The sequence below is a fragment of the Podarcis vaucheri genome, assembly GCF_965113315.1.
Source record: "Podarcis vaucheri genome assembly, chromosome: 4".
In the NCBI taxonomy this organism is placed as follows: domain Eukaryota; kingdom Metazoa; phylum Chordata; class Lepidosauria; order Squamata; family Lacertidae; genus Podarcis; species Podarcis vaucheri.
Window position 1 is genome coordinate 19,060,516 of NC_138762.1, and position 22,246 is coordinate 19,082,761.

At 47.7% G+C, this 22,246-nt stretch overlaps 1 protein-coding gene across 6 annotated transcripts in view; it reads left to right on the forward strand.

Moving 5' to 3' along the window:
* Positions 1 to 22,246, forward strand: part of AMOTL1 (angiomotin like 1) — a 76,814-nt gene that overhangs the window by 31,243 nt on the left and 23,325 nt on the right. For all 6 annotated transcript variants that reach the window (XM_082219092.1, XM_082219095.1, XM_082219094.1 and 3 more), the window contains 5 exons: positions 5,000 to 5,140; positions 6,516 to 7,431; positions 12,066 to 12,363; positions 14,073 to 14,217; positions 15,369 to 15,458. In XM_082219092.1, the coding sequence (XP_082075218.1) occupies positions 5,000 to 5,140; positions 6,516 to 7,431; positions 12,066 to 12,363; positions 14,073 to 14,217; positions 15,369 to 15,458 (1,590 nt within the window). The remainder of the gene's footprint in view (positions 1 to 4,999; positions 5,141 to 6,515; positions 7,432 to 12,065; positions 12,364 to 14,072; positions 14,218 to 15,368; positions 15,459 to 22,246) is intronic.

The window sequence follows — 22,246 nt, forward strand, 5'->3', positions numbered from 1 at the left end:
ATATTGTATTATGTTGGTGAGATGTCGCTGAGCACTTGTTCCCTAGTGATATGTATGTGGATTCTAACATGCAATTTCAAAGTCTTTCCCCAACCCCATTTTCCCCCCTTTTATTGGAAAACACAGTCATAAATACAGTGGTACCTCGGGTTAAGTACATAATTTGTTCCACAAACTGTTCTTAACCTGAAACACCACTTTAGCTAATGGGGGCTCCCACTGCCACTGCACGATTTCTGTTCTCATCCTGAAGCAAAGTTCTTAACCCAAGGTACTATTTCTGGGTTAGCGGAGTCTGTAACCTGAAGTGTATGTAACCCGAGGTACCACTGTATATTGAATTCTGGCACTGCAAAGTCCAGGAACGTTTCAGCCTTACTGCCCTTGGGAGACAAGCCTTCTATATTTCCCAGTTGGGATTCAGGCCTCATCATGGGACTGAAACTGCCTTGGTCGATGATCTCCGGCGAGCTAGGGACAAAGGTGAGAGCCGTTTCCTAGTTCTGCTGGATCTCTCAGTGGCGTTTGATACCATCGACCATAACAGCCTTCTGGACCGTCTAGAGGGGCTGGGAGCTGGGGGCACTGTCATACAGTGGTTCCGCTCCTTCCTCCTGGGCCGTGTTTAGAAAGTGGTGGTGGGAGATGAGTGTTCAGACCCCTGGGCTCTCACTTGTGGGGTGCCTCAGGGCTCTGCCCCCCCCATGCTTTTCAACATCTACATGCAGCCGCTGGGAGAGATCATCAGGGGGTTTGGGCTGGGTGTCCATCAATATGCAGATGATACCCAGCTCTACCTCTCTTTTAAATCAGAACCAGTGAAGGTGGTGAAGGTCCTGTGTGAGTGCCTGGAGGAGGTTGGAGGATGGATGGCAGCTAACAGATTGAGGTTGAATACTGGCAAGATGGAAGTTCTGTTATTGGGGGACAGGAGGAGGGTGGGTGTAGAGGACTCCCTGGTCCTGAATTGGGTAACTGTGCACCTTAAGGACCTGGTGCACAGCCTGGGAGTCATTTTGGACTCACAGCTGTCAATGGAGGCATAGGTCAATTCTGTGTCCAGGGCAGCTGTCTACAAGCTCCATCTGGTACGCAGGCTGAGACCTTGTCTGCCCACGGACTGCCTTGCCAGAGTCGTGCATGCTCTGGTTATCTCCCGCTTGGACTACTGCAATGCGCTCTACGTGGGGCTACCTTTGAAGGAGACCCGGAAACTACAACTAATCCAGAATGTGGCGGCTAGACTGGTGACTGGGAGAGGCCGCCAAGACCACATAACACCGGTCTTGAAAGACCTACATTGGCTCCCAGTACATTTCCGAGCACAATTCAAAGTGTTGGTACTGACCTTTAAAGCCCTAAATGGCCTCGGTCCAGTATATCTGAAGGAGCGTCTCCACTCCCATCGTTCTACCTGGACACTGAGGTCCAGCACTGAGGGCCCTCTGGCGGTTCCCTCACTGCGAGAAGCCAAGTTACAGGGAACCAGACAGAAGGCCTTCTTGTTAGTGGTGCCCACCCTGTGGAACGCCCTCCCACCAGATGTCAAAGAGAACAACAACTACCAGACTTTTAGAAGACATCTGAAGGCATCCCTGTTTAGGGAAGCTTTTAATGTTTGATGTATTAGTGTATTTTAATATTTGGTTGGAAGCCGCTCAGAGTGGCTGGGGAAGCCCAGCCAGATGGGCAGGGTATAAATTATAAATTATTATGATTATGATTATGGCTGGGACACATCTGGAGACTTAGCATACCTGGGGTGGACACATGGCAGGTTACTTAGGTGCAGTGGCTCACTAAATGGCTTGGACAATTAGTTGTCTGTATGTGTGCCTTATAGTGGCTTGGGGTCTAAGGTAAGCTAGCATAAGGAAGCTCATGGAAATAAAGTTTCCATGTCCTCCTCTCTCCATCACTACATTCGACTTTGTTCAGGGCCAAGTAACCCTCCAGAGCAGGAGTCAGCAACCTTTTTCAGCTGTGGGCCGGTCCACTATCCCTCAGACCATGTGGTGGGCTGGACTATATTTTTTTCGGGGGGGGGGTGAACGAATTCCTATGCCCCACAAATAACCCAGAGATGCATTTGAAATAAAAGCACGCATTCTACTCATGTAAAAACACGCTAATTCCTGGACCGTCTGCTGGCCAGATTGAGAAGGCAATTGGGCCGCATCCAGCCCACAGGCCTTAGGTTGCCTACCCCTGCTCTACAGAGATCACAGTCAGCTACAAAGGGATGGGAAACTTTTCTTAAGTGCACCATGATCAGCCAGTGTAACCCAGCTAGTTTTGCCATGACTTGCTGATTATTGTCTTGCAGTAACATAGAGGCAGGATTTTCACTGGTGACACCAGTGTTGTGGAATGCTTTCTCTTGAAACAGGAGAGACCCATCTGTATTGGCATTCTGCCGGCTCCTGAAGACTCACCTGTTTAGGCAAGCATTCCCCTGAACTGAACTTGTGGTTTTATTGTTTTAACTGTTTTAATTGTTGTATTAATTCCATATCGTATTATTCCAGATAGCTTGGTCCCACCCCTAACCTAAATCCTGGCTTCGCCCATGATTCCTACATTACAAACCTACATAGCTTTTGTAAGATATTTCCAGCATGCTTATCTGATGAAGTTGGTTGATTTGGCTGAATACATAGGGATGAGATACTGAGATCAGCTGCATCAAACCAACTTGCCCCTTTGTTCAGCTGTGGTGTGTTTCCAAACCAGCTAACACCTACATTGTGTCTAGGAGAGTAAGGCGTCTTAACGTTAGCTGCCCCGAGGCCATAGGAGAGCCGTCTTCTCCTATCCAGGGTGCAATTCTGATTAAAAGGATGTGAGTCAGCTTGAGCTGGATTTACGGCTGTCTCTCCAGATGCTAAGGCTGGCCTCCTTCCCCATAATTCCCAGCTTAAAAAACAATGCTATAATAAAACTCTTGCCCCCTTTCATCAAATGATTAAAGAATAAAAGGGAGGGGTTTTGCAATTTGAGAGACTGGGGAGAAGGGAGAGGGAAGCAGTTTTAGAAGGCAAGAAATTCATTTGTATTCATTTCCCACTCTGCGTCTGATACAAGAATCCCAAATTCTGTGCATGATCACGCACACATACATTTTGTTGAGATGTAATGTGCCAACTTCAATAGTTTGCACACCCAGACTCCACTGAGATAAGCTGCTTTCCTGCTGCAAATTTTTTTTTTTTTTTGGTCAGTAGAATCAGATTTGTGAGGGGTTTCCAGGCTGATTTGCACGCTGTACTCGCTTAATCCGTGATCAGTTGATCGCTCACTTGACTACTGGATTACATGGCTTGATTGCTTTTTGACTCTCAGCGAAACGTATTGTTACAAAAGTAATGTGACGCCCCCATGTTCTGCAAGATTCCTGGGGGTTCCAGGCACTCACTACAGGGTCCTTTGGATAACTGAGACATGGCGGATAATGTCATAGCTTTAAAAAATATGGTTTATTCACCTATTTATACCTTCAGTCTGCCTGCAGGGAGTCCAGATCTTACAGCATGTTCATTTCAGGAGGGGTTTGTCCCCCACAGCAGTGCAGCCAGCCTTCAGCCAGCCTGCTCAAGATGGATTCCAGTCTTTCTTATTCCTTCTTCCCAGAACACCCAGCTAAAAACTCTCTTTCAAAGCCATTGTTATCTCTTTCATACAAACCAAAGAATGTTGTCTGGGCAATTTCATTCTAGGGTTCTAAACTTATATGGTTACTGCAGTAGATAATGAAATCAAGAGAGGGACATATTCCACTGGGACTGCCATAAATTCAGCAGTCTGAATTTAAATATTAAGGTGTCGTAAGACAAGTCAGGCGTGTTTCAGAGGTGTATGTGCATCATATATGTCTGTGTGGTATTTTGGACATAATAGGAAACTTGAATGCTCCTCCGTCCTCTCCTCGTACCTTACTGTGAGGAGATTAGAAGCTTCCACTTCTCCATTGAAGCAAACCATAGTTCCTTGAGTGCAAATGTACAGGGAGCTATGGTTTGTTAGACCAAACCCAGATTAAATCATGGTTTTACATCTTGGCTTGTCCTGAACCATATTTTAAACAAGGGATTGGAGTTATGTTGAACTCCAACTCCCATCAGCCCCATCCAGCATGGCGCAATGATAAGAGATTATGGTAATTGTAGTCCAACAACACTGAAGGGCCGCAGGTTCCTCAGATCCCCAGACTGAGATACTCTGGATTGTTTAAAAACAGAAGTTGCTGATCTCCTTGTGGGCACAAAAGAGGGTATGGTTGGAGACTGTGGATAAGCCTGAGACTTGTTCATGTAATGGGAAACCCTGGTTTCCTACTGTATCTGAATTGACACTATGTCTGTTTTGATCAAAAAATTCTGAAACCAACCAAAAGCACTTTGCTTGCTTGCAGTAATAATGATGTAGTTTTAATATGTTGCTTGTGGACGTAAAGTTCAAATTCTAAGCCCACCCAAGTCCTAATCCAAGGCTGCGATAGCTTGGGAACTAAGCCATTAGCAATCAGAAAAGCGGTGAGTCACTTGGCTTCAAAAACTCCATTGTAATTCTGGAGCAGCTCAACCACTGACCAGCGATGTGAGTTTTCCTTGAAAATTTAGAATTGGAAAATACTGGGAGCTGCCAATAAATGAATGACCATTTCTCTATCATCTATTAAGTCTTTGAACGCTTGCCAATATGGCCTGGGTGCTTACCCTGTCTGTGACTTCCCTCTTACAGTTCTGTGGCAAGGTTGTGTTGTTTGCAGTAAAATGTGTTTCTGCATGCAGCCTTTTATGTAGACAGACATCTGAAATGATTCACTGAGAAGTATGTATACAACGGATGTGTTTGTTGGGGGCTGTAAAACAACGCTTAAACATAATTCAGAAGCCACAAGTGTGAATCACTTTAGGAAAAGAGTTGGGGTATTTTTTTAAAAAATGTGACTAGTTCATGGATAAACATTTTCTTCTTTTTCTTTTTGCTTTTCTCAAAGGCCTCCCATCCATTTGCTACACTTCCAGTACTCCTGCCCAGATACTGGAAGAAACTGGCTGCCTTTACACCGATCCTCAGCTGTTTGGCAGCAGGCGGGATGGTTCACCGTTAATGATAGACTTTGTCAGCGATACTGAAGGTAGGTTCTTGGCGCTTGTAAAAAACCCTGCTTTCTAGCTGCTTTCGTCAATTGAGTTTCACACTGGTTTTTTGTTTTGTTTTTTACAAATGGCTTTCTTCAGATCCTTGTTGACGTTGAGCCTTGCAAGTGGATCATTATACAAGGGAAATGGGACCCAGGTGCAGGACAGAGAGGGCACTTAGGTTTAATCAGAAGCAATTTGGTCCCTGAAGAGCAGAGGTGGGGAGTCCCCAGACCACAGTCCAAATTTAAACCACCAAGCCGCAGCATCTGGACAGAGGTCTCATCAGTCCACACTGCCGTCAAATGATGCTCTTGCATCCTTCTTCCCTTGCACCTCCCTATTCGGTACTGGCCTTACCCCCCGATCAACAATTGAAATTCACCAGGCCCATTTTGCAGCTGGCTATCGTCTACTTGAGACCAAGTGAAGATGCCCAGGCGCCAGGATGGCGCTTGACGTCTCCACCATCTGGAGGTGCATGACTGGGGATCATTGGATCTGTTTTCACACACTTGGAACACATCCTGTAGAATTCTATCCGTTCGATTTCATCTGAATTTCAGGAGCCCAAAGGTTGTATTGAAAAATATGACTTTACAGCTGTTTGGCTCCATAATGACAATGAGGCATTCCATTTTGGCATCTGTAACCCTGGTTTAAGGAGCCATTTGGCACTTACCGTATTTTTCGCTCCATAAGACGCACCAGACCACAAGACGCACCTAGTTTTTGGAGGAGGAAAACAAGAAAAAAAATATTCTGAATCTCAGAAGCCAGAACAGCAAGAAGGATCGCTGTGCAGTGAAAGTAGCAACCCCTCCTGCTGTTCTAGCTTCTGTGATAGCCTGCATTCGCTCCATAAGACGCACACACATTTCCCCTTACTTTTTAGGAGGGAAAAAGTGAGTCTTATAGAGCATAAAATACGGTAGCTTATACAGCCATACCTCGGGTTGAATATGCTTCATGTTGAGCGCAGTTGAGTTGCGCTCTGCAGCAACCCGCGTTACTTCCAAGTTTCGCCGCTCGCACATACGCAGACGCTCAAAATTACGTCACCCGCATGCGCAGAAGCGGTGAAAAGCGACGTGCATGTGCGCAGACGTGCCATCGCTAGTTCCGTTTGCTTCTGGATGCAAACGGGGCTCCGGAACGGATCCTGTTCGCATCCCGAGGTACCACTGTATATCTGAATTTCTAACGCTGCACCTGACATTTGGCTGAGTTATGAACTCAGGTTGGCGCTAGGACAATTGATGGAGGAAAAGGCCATGCAGGATTTCTCCATCTTCCTCATTCAAAATAATCCAACCTTTCCTTTTCTGTGTGTGTCTCTTTCTCTGTCGGCCATCTTTTCTCTTGCTTCAGCTGAAGACCCCCCTTGCAACTTCCACCCCCCGAGCTTCCTCCAGGTTTCAGAGGTGGAAATGAGAGGTTCGGAGGACGTTGCCCCTGGCACTGTGTTACAGCGGTTGATCCAGGAGCTGCGCTATGGCAACCCGAGCGAGAACATGAACCTGCTGGCCATCCAGCACCAGGCCACAGGGAGCGCGGGACCATCCAACCCCACTGCCAGCACGCTGCTTTCTTCTTCCACGGAAAACTTGGTGCCCGAAGACCCACAAATGGTCCAGCAGTCGGCCCGGCAGGAACCACAGGGCCAGGAGCATCAAGGGGACAGCACTGCGATGGAGAAGCAGCCCAGGGGCGCCCAGCCTCAGCAGAACAATGAAGAGCTGCCAACTTACGAAGAGGCCAAAGCCCAGTCTCAGTTTTTCAGGGGCCAGCAGCCCAGCAGCGCCGCTGGGGCAGGTTTTTACATGGCTGGAACCTCCTGCCCGAAATCCAGAACGGAAGGGAGGCCGACGTTGGCTCGGGCCAACAGCGGGCAGGCGCACAAAGACGAGGCGCTCAAAGAACTGAAGCAAGGCCACGTGCGATACCTTAGCGAGAGGATCATGCAGTTGTCGCTGGAGAGGAACGGCACGAAACAGCATCCGCCTGCCTTGGGGAGAAGCAAAGGGTTCAAAGCGGGAGGGCCGTCCCCTCCTCAATCCACCAGCAAAGGTGTGGATCCAAGGGGCCCACCGCCGGACTACCCGTACAAAAGCAAGCAGGTGGTCTCTCCGGTGAGCAAAGCTCAGGAGCATGGGATGTTTTTTAACGACCAGCATTCTGGAGTCATCCAGGAAGTGGTGATGCCCTCCTATTCAGCGCCCCAGGCAGCGAGGAGCGAAGTAGCTGTTGTCCGTTATCAGCCTCCCCCAGAGTATAGCCTGACTAGGTAATGTTGAATTCCTTGCCATCTTATTGCCTTCCTTTCAATCTTTTGGCAGAGGTTTTGCTTTTTTTCTAAAGTTAAGTAAGACTCCAGACTCAGGGTGTTTTTCAGTAGGGCTGGGAGATATATTGATATATCATCCATATCATGACAGTGGTTTCATAATTTTGGACCTGGCAATATGTTGCAAATCATGGTGTGTGTTAGGGCTGGGTGGCATATCATCCAAAACTAGTTTGAAGTCCATACCATGATAGCAGTTTCATAATTTTTGACCTGGCAATATATTGCAAATCATGTGCGTGTGTGCATACAATGCAAAAATCAGGATGCAGGAAAACCTGTGAAGCCAGCCAATGCTTTTACATAGCTCCATCTTTATTTCAGACGTCGTGATATTTCGGTACAATTGTACCTTAGTTTTTGAACAGCTTAGTTCTCGAACGTTTTGACTCCCGAACGCCGCAAACCTGGAAGTGACTCTTCCGGTTTCTGAACTATTTTTGGAAGCCGAACGTCCGATGGGGCTTCTGCGGCTTTCGATTGGCTGCAGGAGGTTCCTGCAGCCAATCAGAAGCCGCTCTTTGGTTTCCAAACGTTTTGGAAGTCAAACGGACTTCCGGAATGGATTCCATTCAACTTCCAAGGTACAACTGTATATCACAATGTTTAGCTGGTGATATACTGCGATGTTGAAAACCGAATGTCGCCCAGCCCTGGTATTCAGTTATGCAGTAGTGCAATAACTCTTAACTACTGTACATAACATAATCTCCTCACCTACTTCTCTCCCCACATGAACCCTAAATGTGCTCCAGGGGTTCCCTCCACCTTTTGGAGCAGATTTAGGCAGGTTGCAGGGAGAGGAGCACTTGGGCAAGTTGCATTGTCCAGCTCAAAGCCATTGGTTCTAGAATAATCCCGCCCCAAAGGGCAAAACAAACCTTTTGTGTACTACTTGTGTACTTTGTAGACGTGCAGCAGGAGTGTGGTGCTTATTCCTCTTCTTGCATGATTTCCTTCCCTCCTCCTCCGCACCACCACAATCCTATCGCTGAGTAACTTCCCTCTACTTGATGTGGTGAACATGCAGCTGGGACCCAGAGGAGTTAGAATCCCAGGAGCGAAGCAGTGGGCAAAGGTGTGGGAATTGCTTCTCCCTGCTGTTTTACCTCTGCAACACGATGCCTTCCTCCTGCTGTCTTTCTAATGGGAAAAGCGTTGGGTATATTTGTAGGCCACACTCCCAGGTTCAAGTGGGGGCAATGGGCAGTAAGCTCTGTGCGCTGAGTTTTTGGATCAGGTCCATGGTGCTTTGCAGCAATATGTTTCCTGAAATGGCAACCTGGGACACAGCCCCTCATGGCTCCTTGGCTGCTGGTGTTGTGTTCCTGAAGCATTTGCATTCCATCTGATCAGCACATGTTTTGAGTCTCAGGCAACAACATACGGAGAGTTGGGTGTGTGTTTTTCCAGCCAGAAGAGCACGGCTTTCAAGAGAAATGCGAAAAGCCCTCTTTATGTAAGCGAGGTAGCAACAAGGAAATGAGGAGAAGGAAAGGAAAAACAGGGTCAGCTTCGGGTTACAGTCTCAGGAAGTTGTAAGAGGATTCCATCTGCGAGTCTCCTTTCAGACGGAGGATTTTCCAGGTGTCAGGCACATGGATTCCGTGCGCCTCACGCTCCAGTCTCAAGCCATGTGTGCTGAATGGGACATCTCCTCCAGTTGTGTAAAGACCAAACCAGACACGACGTCAGGAAATCTGTAATCAGATTTCCTGAATGTGTGTGCTTTTGAGATAAAAGCGCCATAGCCCAGTGGTCAAGCACATGCTCTTCATGCAGATATCTCCATGGCACCCCCAGTTAGAAGGATAAAGTACATTGGTACCTCGGGTTAAGTACTTAATTCGTTCTGGAGGTCTGTACTTAACCTGAAACTGTTCTTAGCCTGAAGCACCACTTTAGCTAATGGGGCCCCCTGCTGCTGCTGTGCCGCTGGAGCATGATTTCTGTTCTCATCCTGAAGCAAAGTTCTTAACCCGAGGTACTATTTCTGGGTTAGCAGAGTCTGTAACCTGAAGCGTATGTAACCTGAAGCATATGTAACCCGAGGTACCACTGTAGCTGAGTCAGATGTGGGACGCTTTGGCCCACAAAATATTGCTGGCTTGGAAGTCCCATCAGCCTCAACAAGCATGGATGGGGATGATGGGAGTTGTAGTTCAGCAAAATCTGGAGGGTGAAAGGTTCCTCACACCAGATGGTAGTAGATCCAGGGCTCTTTTTTTCTTCAGCTGGAACTCAGTTCTGGCACCTCTGAGAGAATGAGGGAGGTGTTCATGGTCAGTTCCGGCACCTCTCCCCCCCCCCCCCCCGAAAAATAGCACTGAGTGTAGTCTTCTCTGCCTTACTTCCTAGAGAGTCTCTGTTTGTCAGAGAAGTCAATACTGGGCTAGTGGGGAAAATTATCTGACCTAGAATAAAAGAACTTCCTGTATTTTTGGTGGGAGGGGGATAGGTCTATTAGTAGCATCCGGAGGTGATTTATATCAGGAAATTTATATCAGGTGATTTATATCAAATCACCACTAGCCTGTCTCTGCAGCTGCAATCTGATTCAAGGACCTCCACAGCTGTTTTTACCTGCAAGGGGTGCCAGTCAACGTGGGGGAAAGCAGTATGACACTGAGCCTTGCATGATTTCCATTCATCTGCTCACCTAGGTGAACTGGCAACTCACCCTAGGCAAGCAGCAAATGACAGTGGACGTTTATAAAAAAAAAGAAAACCTTTACGATGGAAATGCTGCTTCTTATTTGGTTCAGGGTTAGTTGTTTAAAAATAAGCTGTCGAGAGAGACTGGCTATTTGCTGGCGGGGAGAGTTAGTTCTTTCTAAAACGGGTTGGCTTGCTACAGTGAGGTGTGTCAGTCGCCTTGCATGGACAGGCTGAGACTCTGCACTTAGCAGTTTATATATACAATCTGAGGGAAGGGCTTCAAAGGCAGATCTGGGACAAATGTGGTTTGTAAACAGGGGAAGAGGCACTATTCATCCCGAAAAGTAACATGTTTAACAGCTGCACATCTAAAGGAGCAATACAAACCTCAAAGAAAGGTTTGCTGGCATGTTCGCATGAGGCCATGACTATTCCAGCCCAACCTATGCAGAACACAGTCCCCTATTTAGTGCAGAGCACAAGGCCTCGTTCTGTTCTTCTAGCTAGGAGCAGGACTGTGCTTGCTTGTGTTTCCACATGATTGCAGATAAAGTGGCTGTATGCGCAGTTATACTTTTAAAAATATATTCGAAGCACATATCCCCATCAGAGAATTATGGGCACTTTGGTTTGTTAAGGCTTGCTGGGAATTGTAACTCTATGAGGTGTAAACTACAGTGCCCAGAATCCTTTGAGGCAAAGAATGTCCTTCAAATGTGTTTTAAAGGTATACTGTGTACTCAACCACATGTTGTGGAATTTAGTTCCCTCAGCGTTCTTAAAAAAACCCACCCCCAAAAAACCCCACCAATTGCTGTCTGTTGTTGCAGAGACAAGCTTGAAAATAGTTTGGCAAATTCCCACTGAAATTTCAGCTGCCAGACAAATTTTGCTGAATAAGCTTACCTAGTGGTCAGTAAGATTACCCAGAATTCAATATTTCTGGATAGAGAACTTGAGAGAAAGTCGCCTCCTGCTCTTTTGCGTTCCCTCCCTTGTCTGCAACTAACACCTTTCCCCATATTTGTCCCATGCTGACCTCTCCCTTTCCTTACCCTCTGCTTTGTTGTCTCTCCTACTACTGGAAGTTGGATTGTAAAGTCCTTGGGGCAGAGACTTTTCCTTAAAAAAACAAAGTTACTCTGTACATACATAGTGCTATATAGGTGTTGAGTTATATCAGTAACTAATATTATTATAACTGGTGGGACCTGCAACAAAATGTTGCCGCATGGAGTGCTCCCATCCACTACTTTCACCGTTTCCCATCCCTTGCCCCCAACAGAATCCTGTGGCCGCACAGCATGCTCAGTCTTCATTCAGCTGTTCTCTCCTCCCTGCCCCTCAGGATTCCTTTTGAACTTCTTAAAAAGTCTGCTGATACCTCCCTCTTGTGTGCAGGTGGTACTGTTTTGGCTACATAAAAATCCACACTTGGGGAAAGTGTTTCACTGTTCATGTATGGGGTAGAGGTAAAGGTAAAGGGACCCCTGACCTTTAGGTCCAGTCGTGGCCGACTCTGGGGTTGCGGCGCTCATCTCGCTTTACTGGCCGAGGGAGCCGGCGTATAGCTTCTGGGTCGTGTGGTCAGCATGACTAAGCCACTTCTGGTGAACCAGAGCAGCGCACGGAAACGCCATTTACCTTCCCACTGGAGCGGTGCTTTCAAACTGCTAGGTTGGCAGGAGCAGGGACCGAGCTACGGGAGCTCACCCCGTTGCGGGGATCCGAACCGCCAACCTTCTGATCTGCAAGCCCTAGGCTCTGTGGTTTAACCCACAGCGCCACCTGTGTCCCATTCATGTATGGGATACTAAGCACCAATAAGCAGTCACTTCTGGCAGACTGACTGCTCACACTGCCGATGATCCGATTAATCTGTTCCCACCACTCATCTGTTTCCCCCTCCCATACAGCCGTCAGTGCCAGTCATCTTTTCCATCCCTGCAACAGCAGCACAGCCCGATGTCCTCACAGGCCTCCTCTCTTACTGGCCCATTGCACTCTGCCTCTTTGCCGCCCCTCTCGATGGCCATGGCGTCTCAGTCCCTGCCTGCAACTCCGCCGAGCCAGCAGCAGGAGCAGCCGCTCCCACCAGATGCCTTCACTATAGTCCAGCGAGCCCAGCAGATGGTGGAGATGCTCTCCGACGACAACGAGGCCCTGCAGAAGGAGCTGGAGGGCTACTATGAGAAAGCAGATAAACTCCAGAAGGTGCGTGGTGTGGTTGAGTGGGACTGGACTTTGCGTCTTGATCCTCTTGGGTGACAGAAGAAAAGTGTCCTGCGCCACTTGCTGATGGGGATGAACAGCACTGCCTGGTTTGGCCCAGAATATGATCAATTTAGGGACATGGCTAATTTGGAACTTATATAGTGCAGCAATGTGGGACCCAGTAAAGGTCCAATTCAATAGCTTGGTTTGAAGGCACGTGAGGCTGCTACCAAAGCAGGTCCAGGTCTGGTCAGTGCTTGGATGGGAGACTGCATGGGAACCATGTGAGTGCTGCTTTGCATTCCATGATGGAAGGAAAGTGGGATATTTCACTGCATATACTGCTTTGATGTCCTTTGCAGGGCATCCTTGGGAGAAGAAAAGGCTAAGGAGCACTTAAGGCGGTTGGGTGGTGTCTTGTACAGCTCCTGCAGCCAAGCTGGTGCCAAACGGATTGCTCTGATTTCCTTTAGACCACATCAGCGAGGCCAAGAGTGGGGTCTTGTTGTCTGGGCAGCCCAGGACCTCTAGACACACTGCCCAGGCTTGCAGCCCAGAGAGGTTATTTCGGTGCAGCCCATAACACCAATAGGTATTTGCATGCCTAGCAACAACAAAAAGTGAATAGGTAAAGGTAAAGGGACCCCTGACCATTAGGTCCAGTCGTGGCTGACTCTGGGGTTGCAGCGCTCATCTTGCTTTACTGGCCGAGGGAGCCGGTGTACAGCTTCTGGGTCATGTGGCCAGCATGACTAAACCGCTTCTGGCGAACCAGAGCAGCACACAGAAATGCCGTTTACCTCCCCCCCCCCTATTTATCCACTTGCACTTTGACGTGCTTTCGAACTGCTAGGTTGGCAGGAGCAGGGACCGAGCAACAGGAGCTCACCCCGTCACGGGGATTCGAACCACCGACATTCTGATCGGCAAGTCCTAGGCTCTGTGGTTTAACCCACAGCGCCACCCGCTTCCCCAAAAAGTGAATAGTGGTACAGTGGTGCCCCGCAAGACGAAATTAATTCGTTCCGCAATTTTTGCCGTCTAACGAATTTTTCTTCTTGCGAAGCATGGTTTAAACGGCTTAACAAAGTCGCAAGACGTTTTCGTCTTGCGAAGCAAGCGCATAGGGGAATTCGTCTTGCGAGGCAAATCGCGAATGAAAAAACCTTTCGTCTAGCGAGTTTTTTGTCTTGCGAGGCATTCGTCTTGCGGGGCACCACTGTATATAAATACTGGATAATATGATGTGATGTAAGTTGGGGGAACTGCTTGACTTGGTAGAATTCCCATGACCAGCAGTGGCTCTCCATAGAGCTGCTGAGAATTAAACCTGGGTCTGCCTGCTGGATAGCATGAGCTGCACCACTGAGCTGCGCCCTCTTCCATTGCTGGAGTCGCTTTCTTCTGTCATGGCTGGGGAGCTGGTTTCCTTCAGCAGCAGTAGGATTATTAATGCCTGTGGAGGAGTTGTATTTTTGGCATCATTGTAGGAGAATTCTTCCTGCAGCACAGTGCTAGTGTGAAAGTTGGCACACGCTTCTGGCCACTGCACAAACCTCTCTTTCAAAAGTTTCAAGTCAATGATTGACATGCATCCCTGCCCAGCTTTTAATGGAAAGTTGTATGCTCTCCCTTATTCTCTCTCTTTCTCTCTCTCTCTCTCTCTCTCTCTCTCTCTCTCCTCTGCCTCATACACACAAACATTTCAGTTTGAAATAGAAATCCAGAGGATTTCAGAAGCCTATGAGGACTTGGTAAAGACCACCACCAAGAGGGAATCGCTGGACAAGGCGATGCGTAACAAGCTGGAAAGCGAAATCAGGCGTCTCCATGATTTCAACCGGGCCTTACGTGGTATGTTCTTTTTACAAAAGGTATTTTCATTCCCCTCCCATTGCATTTCTGTTTCGTTCCTGGACTATCATATTCCAGATGGCCACGTCAAAGATTCTGACCGAGCAAACTGTTTTCCTGTAACAACGTTTAGAGGTTATTGTTGGCAGAGCCATTAAAAATATATATATTCCTGGACCTGGCTGAAAAATTGTACTTCAGTCTCTCCCCCTCTCTCTCCCTGCCCACCTTAAATTATGTGGAATGGGGTGCCCTCAATGGCTGCCGCAGCCTTGCTTCAGACACAATACCTAACCCACAGTTTACTGCCACACTACAGGAACAAGGCTAAGCAAGCCTTGGACTCTTTGTACAGCCATGAGATTGAAAATCTTTGCTCCCGTTTTCAGTTGACTTCAGTTGTCTGCTGCTTTATTGAAACTGAGAACTGCCCCACCCCTTCTTACGCACCTCAGCCTCAGCTAGCATGCCGGTGCTGAGCAGGGATGGGCTGTCATTGTCGAAGAACATCTGGTGGGCAAGAGAGTGGGGAAATACAGATTAGGGAATCAAGCCAGATGTTTCTGGACCTCTTGTTGGTCCTCCTTGGCTTTATAGACAATTCACTTTGGAATTATGTTATAGCAATGTCCCTGCTCGAATACAAGGGCTGTTCTTTTTGATAGAAGTCCAACTCCCCCTGCAAATCAATTTCATCTGTCCTCAGGTGTTGCTACCAAATTTTAACAGATTCAGTTACAAGTAAAAGAATAAAAAACCCCAAAGTTTTAAAAAAGCAAAAGAGTGAGAAGTCCATATTTTAATATTGAAATTGTTTGGATTTTGCATGGTGTTTCATAACCAGGACTGCTGGAGAGCACCAACTCTGTGAAGGAACATGAGCACCCATAGGGAAGTTTGTGTAGAGAAATATACTTTCTGCCTTCAGACAGAGACCCTACAGAACAGAGTCCCTCCTTTGTGGGGGGTAGAAATGCAGGCCGGCCTTCCCTGTTTTTCAGGACGATCTACATGTCTTTCAATATTGCATAGCTGGCTTCCCTTTCCCAAGATTCTTTTTATATCATGGTGCATGTGGCAGGTCTCTTTATTCTCTGAGGCTGGCCATATGTATATGTTTATTCTTAAGCTGTTTCCCCTTCTCTGTGTAGAGCGATTGGAGGCTGCCAACAGGCAGCTAGCCAGCAGAGAGTTTGATGGGAACGAAGATAAGGCAACAGAGGGTCTTTATGCCTCTCAGAGTGAGTACCACACTGATATATAGCGAAGATATGCATGTTCACTATGTGTGGTTTGTCAGAGAATGGAAGAGGTGTTTGTTTGTACTATGTTTTTAGCAGTTTTTTTAAAAGTTGGAGACTGGTTTCTTTCTAGCAGACTTGTTTTACCGTATTGCTTAGTTGGAGTTAGTGGTAGGTGGTAGGCAAGGGGGGGAATTTAAATAAATATGTTGATGTCAGGGCAAAGTCTCAAGAGAAATATGCTTCATAGTGAAATGGAATTCTTCTCTCCTTTTGGGATAATTCTGAATTCACACAGGTACAAGTAAAAGGAGAACAAGGCCCTTTGTTTCATGAGTTTTGAACAGGCCTTCAAAGGGATATTTCGTACCACAGCTCTGAGGGAACCACTTCTCAGGGATTTGTTCACATGTCTAGGGGATGGAGAAGAAACTTAGGTTTGCTTGCATTTAAATTGAGAAACTCCGTAATTCGCGCATCTTGAAGTAATACGTGAACTGAAGCATGGCTAGTCTTTGAAATTCACACTTTTTTGAATTTTGCAATGCTGTTCTGCAACCATTTTGTACTATTAGGGGAAAATGTGCATGGAATTGCATATATTAGTGAGAATAACACCTGAAAATGCATTATATTAGAAGAAATAGCTTAACAGTCACAGCAAAATGTCTTTGCCTACCTAAATTAAGCTGCTGAAATTGGGGTGGGGGGTGGGGGAGAGACCTAACTAGGAATGGAATTTAAATGACTGTGAGTTCAGTTCAGTTAGTTCTGATATTGAAAACAAACCTTCAGGCTAAGAATATGCCCAGAGGCACTCTTGTTCTGTAATTCTATCTCTATGTCTCTTGTGCCCAGCTCTGGTTGTTAGATCTTGGTGTTCTGGTCAACGAACAAGTAGATTTAAGCATCCTGAAGTCTGCCCACCCCTGTTAGGTTGCTGTTGTTATAAATTACCTGTCTTTCACCTGAAGGCGGTTGTTGTTTAGTCGTGTCCGACTCTTCGTGACCCCATGGACCAGAGCACGCCAGGCACTCCTGTCTTCCACTGCCTCCCGCAGTTTGGTCAAACTCATGCTGGTAGCTTCAAGAACACTGTCCAACCATCTCGTCCTCTGTCGTCCCCTTCTCCTTGTGCCCTCCATCTTTCCCAACACCAGGGTCTTTTCCAGGGAGTCTTCTCTTCTCATGAGGTAGCCAAATTATTGGAGCCTCAGCTTCAGGATCTGTCCTTCCAGTGAGCACTCAGGGCTGATTTCCTTAAGAATGGATCGGTTTGATCTTCATGGGACTCTCAAGAGTCTCCTCCAGCACCACTGAAGGCGGTGGGGCAATTAAAACACAGTGTTAAAAACAATTGAAAGCAACTCACAATCACAGAAATGAGGTGGATCCTAAAAATATAAATGTCGTATTGGCAGCAATTCTTGTTGTGCATTATAGTTACTGCACCATTGTGTTTAGATTGTTTGTTATCTGTGAGCCTCTTTGAGCACAAATACATTTCAGAAAATGCAATTTATAAATAAACTGAATGTGACTATGACTAATCCTGGTTCTTTTCCGTGAAAGGAGCTCAGGTTTCAGGGCTAGGAAAGACCGATGGCTAGTTACAACAGGGGCCCATGCCTCTATTGGTAGGTCTGTGCCAGGGGTTCAGGCACCACGTGTGCAGCCTTGATAACACCCTCACATAACTCTAGAGTACACCCCTCCATCAGCTACCCTGTGGAGCACAGCTCAGAGTCACCTAAACTGGCATTTCAAGTGCATAACAAGCCTCCTTTTGCTGTCCAGGGCAGACTGTAAAAAAGCAGGTCCATGTAGCCCCCTTTTCTGCCGAGGGCTACATTGAGGGCCAGTGTGGTGTAGTGGTTAAGAGCGGTAGTCTCGTAATCTGGGGAACCGGGTTCACTTCCTCACTCCTCCACATGCAGCTGCTGGGCCAGTCACACTTCTTTGAAGTCTCTCAGCCCCACTCACCTCACAGAGTGTTTGTTGTGGGGGAGGAGGGGAAAGGAGAATGTTAGCCGCTCCGAGACTCCTTCAGGTAGTGATAAAGCGGGATATCAAATCCAAACTCTTCTTCTTCTTCTTAACCTTAAGGACAGTCTGTCAAGGGCCATATTCTTAGGGTGGGCAGGGCCAGAGCCGGAGGTAGTTGGGGCTGTTCCAGAACCAAAAGTGGACTGGGCGCTCCCTTTGTCTGTCTCTCTGCCTCATTCTGCTACCCATTTCCCCATTGTCCCCCCCCCTTGCACCCTATATGAAATCATAGAGTTGGAAGGGACCCCAAGGGTCATCTAGTCCAACCCCACTGCAATTCAGGAATCTCAACTAAAGCATCCATGACAGATGACTAGCCATGGCCGCACTAAGCTCATAGGGACCACCAGCACCAACAGGGTTCTTTGGCCGGTCCCTGCACTGCCAACGCTGCTGTTACTGTAAACAAGGGGGAGCCGGGGCGCCCAATGCAAAAATTAAAAGGGCTGGGCAGAGCCCCCAACCCCCTCCCTGATGACCTCAGGTCCACCGGGACTGGGATTGCCCTGGTGGCAGTCCAACAGGAGGTCCAGAGGCCTCTGGAGCTGAACAGAACACAGCGGAGCCACCCCCACACCCACCCCAGCCAAACACTCAGCAGCCTCCACCGCTATGGCCACTGCTGCTGCTGCAGCCATCGAGAGAGAGAGGTAGGAGGGGACCGGGAGAACTAGGGAGGCCGCGTAGAAGCCCGCAGCCCACTCCAAACCCGGCGCAACCCAACCTCTCTGGTGACTGGTGTGAGGGAAGTGGGCAGGGGCCCAACAGAGAGCTCTGCAAAGGGAATCACCCCAGGAGAAGACGGGCACTGTTTGGGCCCTCCCTTGCCAGCAGAGGGGTGCCACTGGTGGCTAGAAATGGACACAGGATCCAAAACTTTTAATTTCTTTCATATATACACACACACACACACACACACATATATAGAGAGAGAACATATATATATATATATATATATTCCTTTAAATATATAAATGTTGTTGTTGTTGTTTAGTCGTGTCCGAGTCTTTGTGACCCCATGGACCAGAGCATGCCAGGCCCTCCTGTCTTCCACTGCCTCCTGCAGTTTGGTCAAACTCATGCTGGTAGCTTCGAGAACACTGTCCAACCATCTCATCCTCTGTCGTCCCCTTCTCCTTGTGCCCTCCATCTTTCCCAACATCAAGGTCTTTTCCAGGGAGTCTTCTCTTCTCATGAGGTGGCCAAAGTATTGGAGCCTCAGCTTCAAGATCTGTCCTTCCAGTGAGCACTCAGGGCTGATTTCCTTTAGAATGGAGAGGTTTGATCTTCTTGCAGTCCACGGGACTCTCAAGAGTCTCCTCCAGCACCATAATTCAAAAGCATTGATTCTTCGGCGTTCAGCCTTATTTATGGTCCAGCTCTCACGTCCATACATCACTACTGGGAAAACCATAGCTTTAACTATACGGGCCTTTGTTGGCAGATATATAAATATATTCTTTTAAATAAATAAAGGAATATATATTCCTCTATCTATCTATCTATCAGTCAGTCAGTCAGTCTGTCTGTCTGTATCTGTGACAGTCCCGGGCATCCGGCTTGGGTCTCATAAAGTCCCACTGTTTCTCCTTGTAACACAGCATTCCCTGAACAACGCTTCTGTTCACGCATCGCTATAAATATTGGTGCGGACACTTTCACTGCCCTGTCAGTTCACGACTTGTGTCCAGTGATAGTTCCTTGAGACAGGGTCATATAAAACGGCAGGGATGTTTAGCATGCCTAGTTCATCTGGGCCAGACAGCTAAATGCTACAAATAGGAGAGAGAAGTATTTCCAAGAATAGAAAGAAAGGTTGTATACAGGACCTCCTCAAGCAGGTCAAATTTATTTATATACTCTCATCCCTCTAGCCAGAGTTGAGGGTGTATCATGTAAGCCGTAGCCCCTGAGGTGGAAGGGAAGTCTGGTTTGCTAGAGTGGCTGGTAAACGATCCACATATTATGTTTGGTTTGTTGTGTCTCAGAAAGGGAGAATGAAAACTAAGGAACACCCATGCTTGGGTGAACATTTAGGTCTTGTATCCTAAGCAAACATTGCCATTGGATTTAGCTCATCCGCTTTAGAGTCCAAAACAAAGCTCTAAAGGCAGTGGTGATGGAGGAAGAGACTGCGTGGTCTGCATGCAGAACCTGAGCTGTCAAGGAACAGGCCTCTAAAATCTTAAGGATCTGTGCTGTGTCGCCGTGATCCTATTGAGGGTTCTTTCACTTTGTCAAGGTCGAGAGGCCTCTGGGTAAATGTCTACTGCTGAATGAGCAGGCGAAAGGCTATCTGGTAACCCGCAGCCCATCCCAGGGCACGAGAGCTATTCTGGAATGTTTGGCAGCAGCTGAAGTGATGTGGATTCCTGTGCATTTAAGTGACTCGCAGCAAAGCTCACTTGAATGGCGCACGGCTAAATAAAGCACAGCAACACCCACTGGGAAAGGATGTTGGTACTAGCGAAGCATCTTCAGAATCAACAGCTGGCATAAAAGAGTAGCAGTATACCCCACCGATACTTACATTTTTAAGAGTCAGTGGGATCTAATGAATGGTGTGTCAGGACTGAACCAGGGAAGCATCAGTTTGGCAACTTCTCCATGAATCTCATTGGATCACTTTGGACCCAGCTGTTCTCTCTTAGCCCAGGGATGAGGAACCTTTGACCCTCCAGTTGTTGTTGGACTCTCCTCAGCCCCGAGCCAGCTCCCTTGCCTTAAAGGTAAAGGGACCCCTGACCATTATGTCCAGTCGTGGCCGACTCTGGGGTTGCGGCACTCATCTCGCTTTATTGGCCGAGGGAGCCGGCGTACAGCTTCCAGGTCATGTGGCCAGCATGACTAAGCCGCTTCTGGCGAACCAGAGCAGCGCACGGAAACACCGTTTACCTTCCCGCCGGAGTGGTACCTATTTATCTACTTGCACTGGCGTGCTTTCGAACTGCTAGGTGGGCAGGAGCAGGGACTGAACAACGGGAGCTCACCCCGTTGCAGGGATTCAAACCGCTGACCTTCTGATTGGCAAGTTCTAGGCTCTGTGGTTTAACCCACAGTGCCACCCACGTCCCACTCCCTTCCCTTAGTGCTCACCTATTTTGCGGAGTAGTTGTGATGATAAAATGGAAGGAGAGACCTGGGCTTTACATGCCGAAGAATCAAGCAAATATGCCTTTTTAAGTTCTAGCTGCCAAATAGCTTGGCTTTTCAGCAGCGGAAGATGCTGCAGTTAAGGTGATTGAAAAGCACATGTAGTTTCACAGGGATATGGGCAAATACAGCAGCTGGGCTTTAATCTGAAGGCCTTCCAAGTCTCACCCGGCTAGCTCTAAAGAAAGAAGTGTGAAATGGTGTCTGAAAGAACAAGTGCACAGCAATAGTGGTCCTTAGTTCAAATAGGTTCCATAATGAATGACGGGGAGTAAGACAGCCTGCCAGGGGCATGTCTAGGGGTTGACCAGGTTGGCCCTTACCTAGGACACAAACCCAGGGAGATGCAAAATTGCGGGTCTTCACTCTGGCTCGGAATAGCTAGGAGTTTGCCTGGCTTGCGCCTCCACTTCTGGGGGAGCCTTGGCAAGGGATGGAGGTCAGAGCACTGATACACTCCTTGCCATGGGGGCAAGGAAGCCTTGCTACACCTCTGCAGCCTGCCCAATGAAACTGTGAAAGTCTTTATGTATTTACTGTATTTTTTGCTCTATAAGACTCACTTTTTCCCTACTAAAAAGTCACTGCACAGCGATCCCTCTTGCTGTTCTGGCTTCTGAAAATTCAGATTTTTTTTTTCTTGTTTTCCTCCTCCAAAAACTAGGTGCGTCTTGTGGTCTGGTGCGTCTTATAGAGTGAAAAATACGGTATATCTCGTCTTTCTCGTCTTTCTTTTAAGGAGCTCACGGTAGTAGCAGAAGTGGTTCTTCCCTCCCTCTCACAAGAGGCCTGTGAGGTGGGTTTGACCCAGTGACCCAGCGGGCGAGCAGAGATTTGAATGTGGGTCTCTCTGGTCCTAGTCTGACACCCTAACCCAGGAACAGGGAATCCCCAGACCTGGAGGCCGGATGTGGCCTACTTGCCTGGCCCTAAGGGCTCTGCAAACGACACCCTGGCCTGAGTCCATGCCCTGCTTCGTGCCTTCCTTGCGCGGTTTCTCCTGGCTGAAACGTGTCCTTGAACTGTGATAATGCCTCTCGCTTGCCTGGATTGAGAGCTTGGGAGGGAGCTTTGTGTTGGCTTTTATGTGGCTGGTGTGTAGAATGTGTTACGTCAGTGTTTCCCAAACTTGGGTCTCCAGGTGTTTTTGGACTACAGTGGTACCTCAGGTTAAGTACTTAATTCGTTCCGGAGGTCTGTACTTAACCTGAAACTTAACCTGGTCTGTACTTAACCTGAAGCACCACTTTAGCTGATGGGGTCTCCTGCTGCTGCCGCGCCGCCGGAGCCCGATTTCTGTTCTCATCCTGAAGCAAAATTCTTAACCTGAAGCACTATTTCTGGGTTAGTGGAGTCTGTAACCTGAAGCGTATGTAACCTGAGGTACCACTGTACAGCTCCCAACATCCCTAGCTAGCAAGACCATCAGGGATTATGGGAATTGTCGTCCCAAAACAACTGGAGGTCCAAGTTTGGGAAACACTGTGTTACATCATTGGTCAACCCACATTGATAATAATAATAATGAGTATTTATATACCCCGCCCATCTGGCTGGAACCTGGCCCTCTAGCTGAAAAGGGTCCTGCA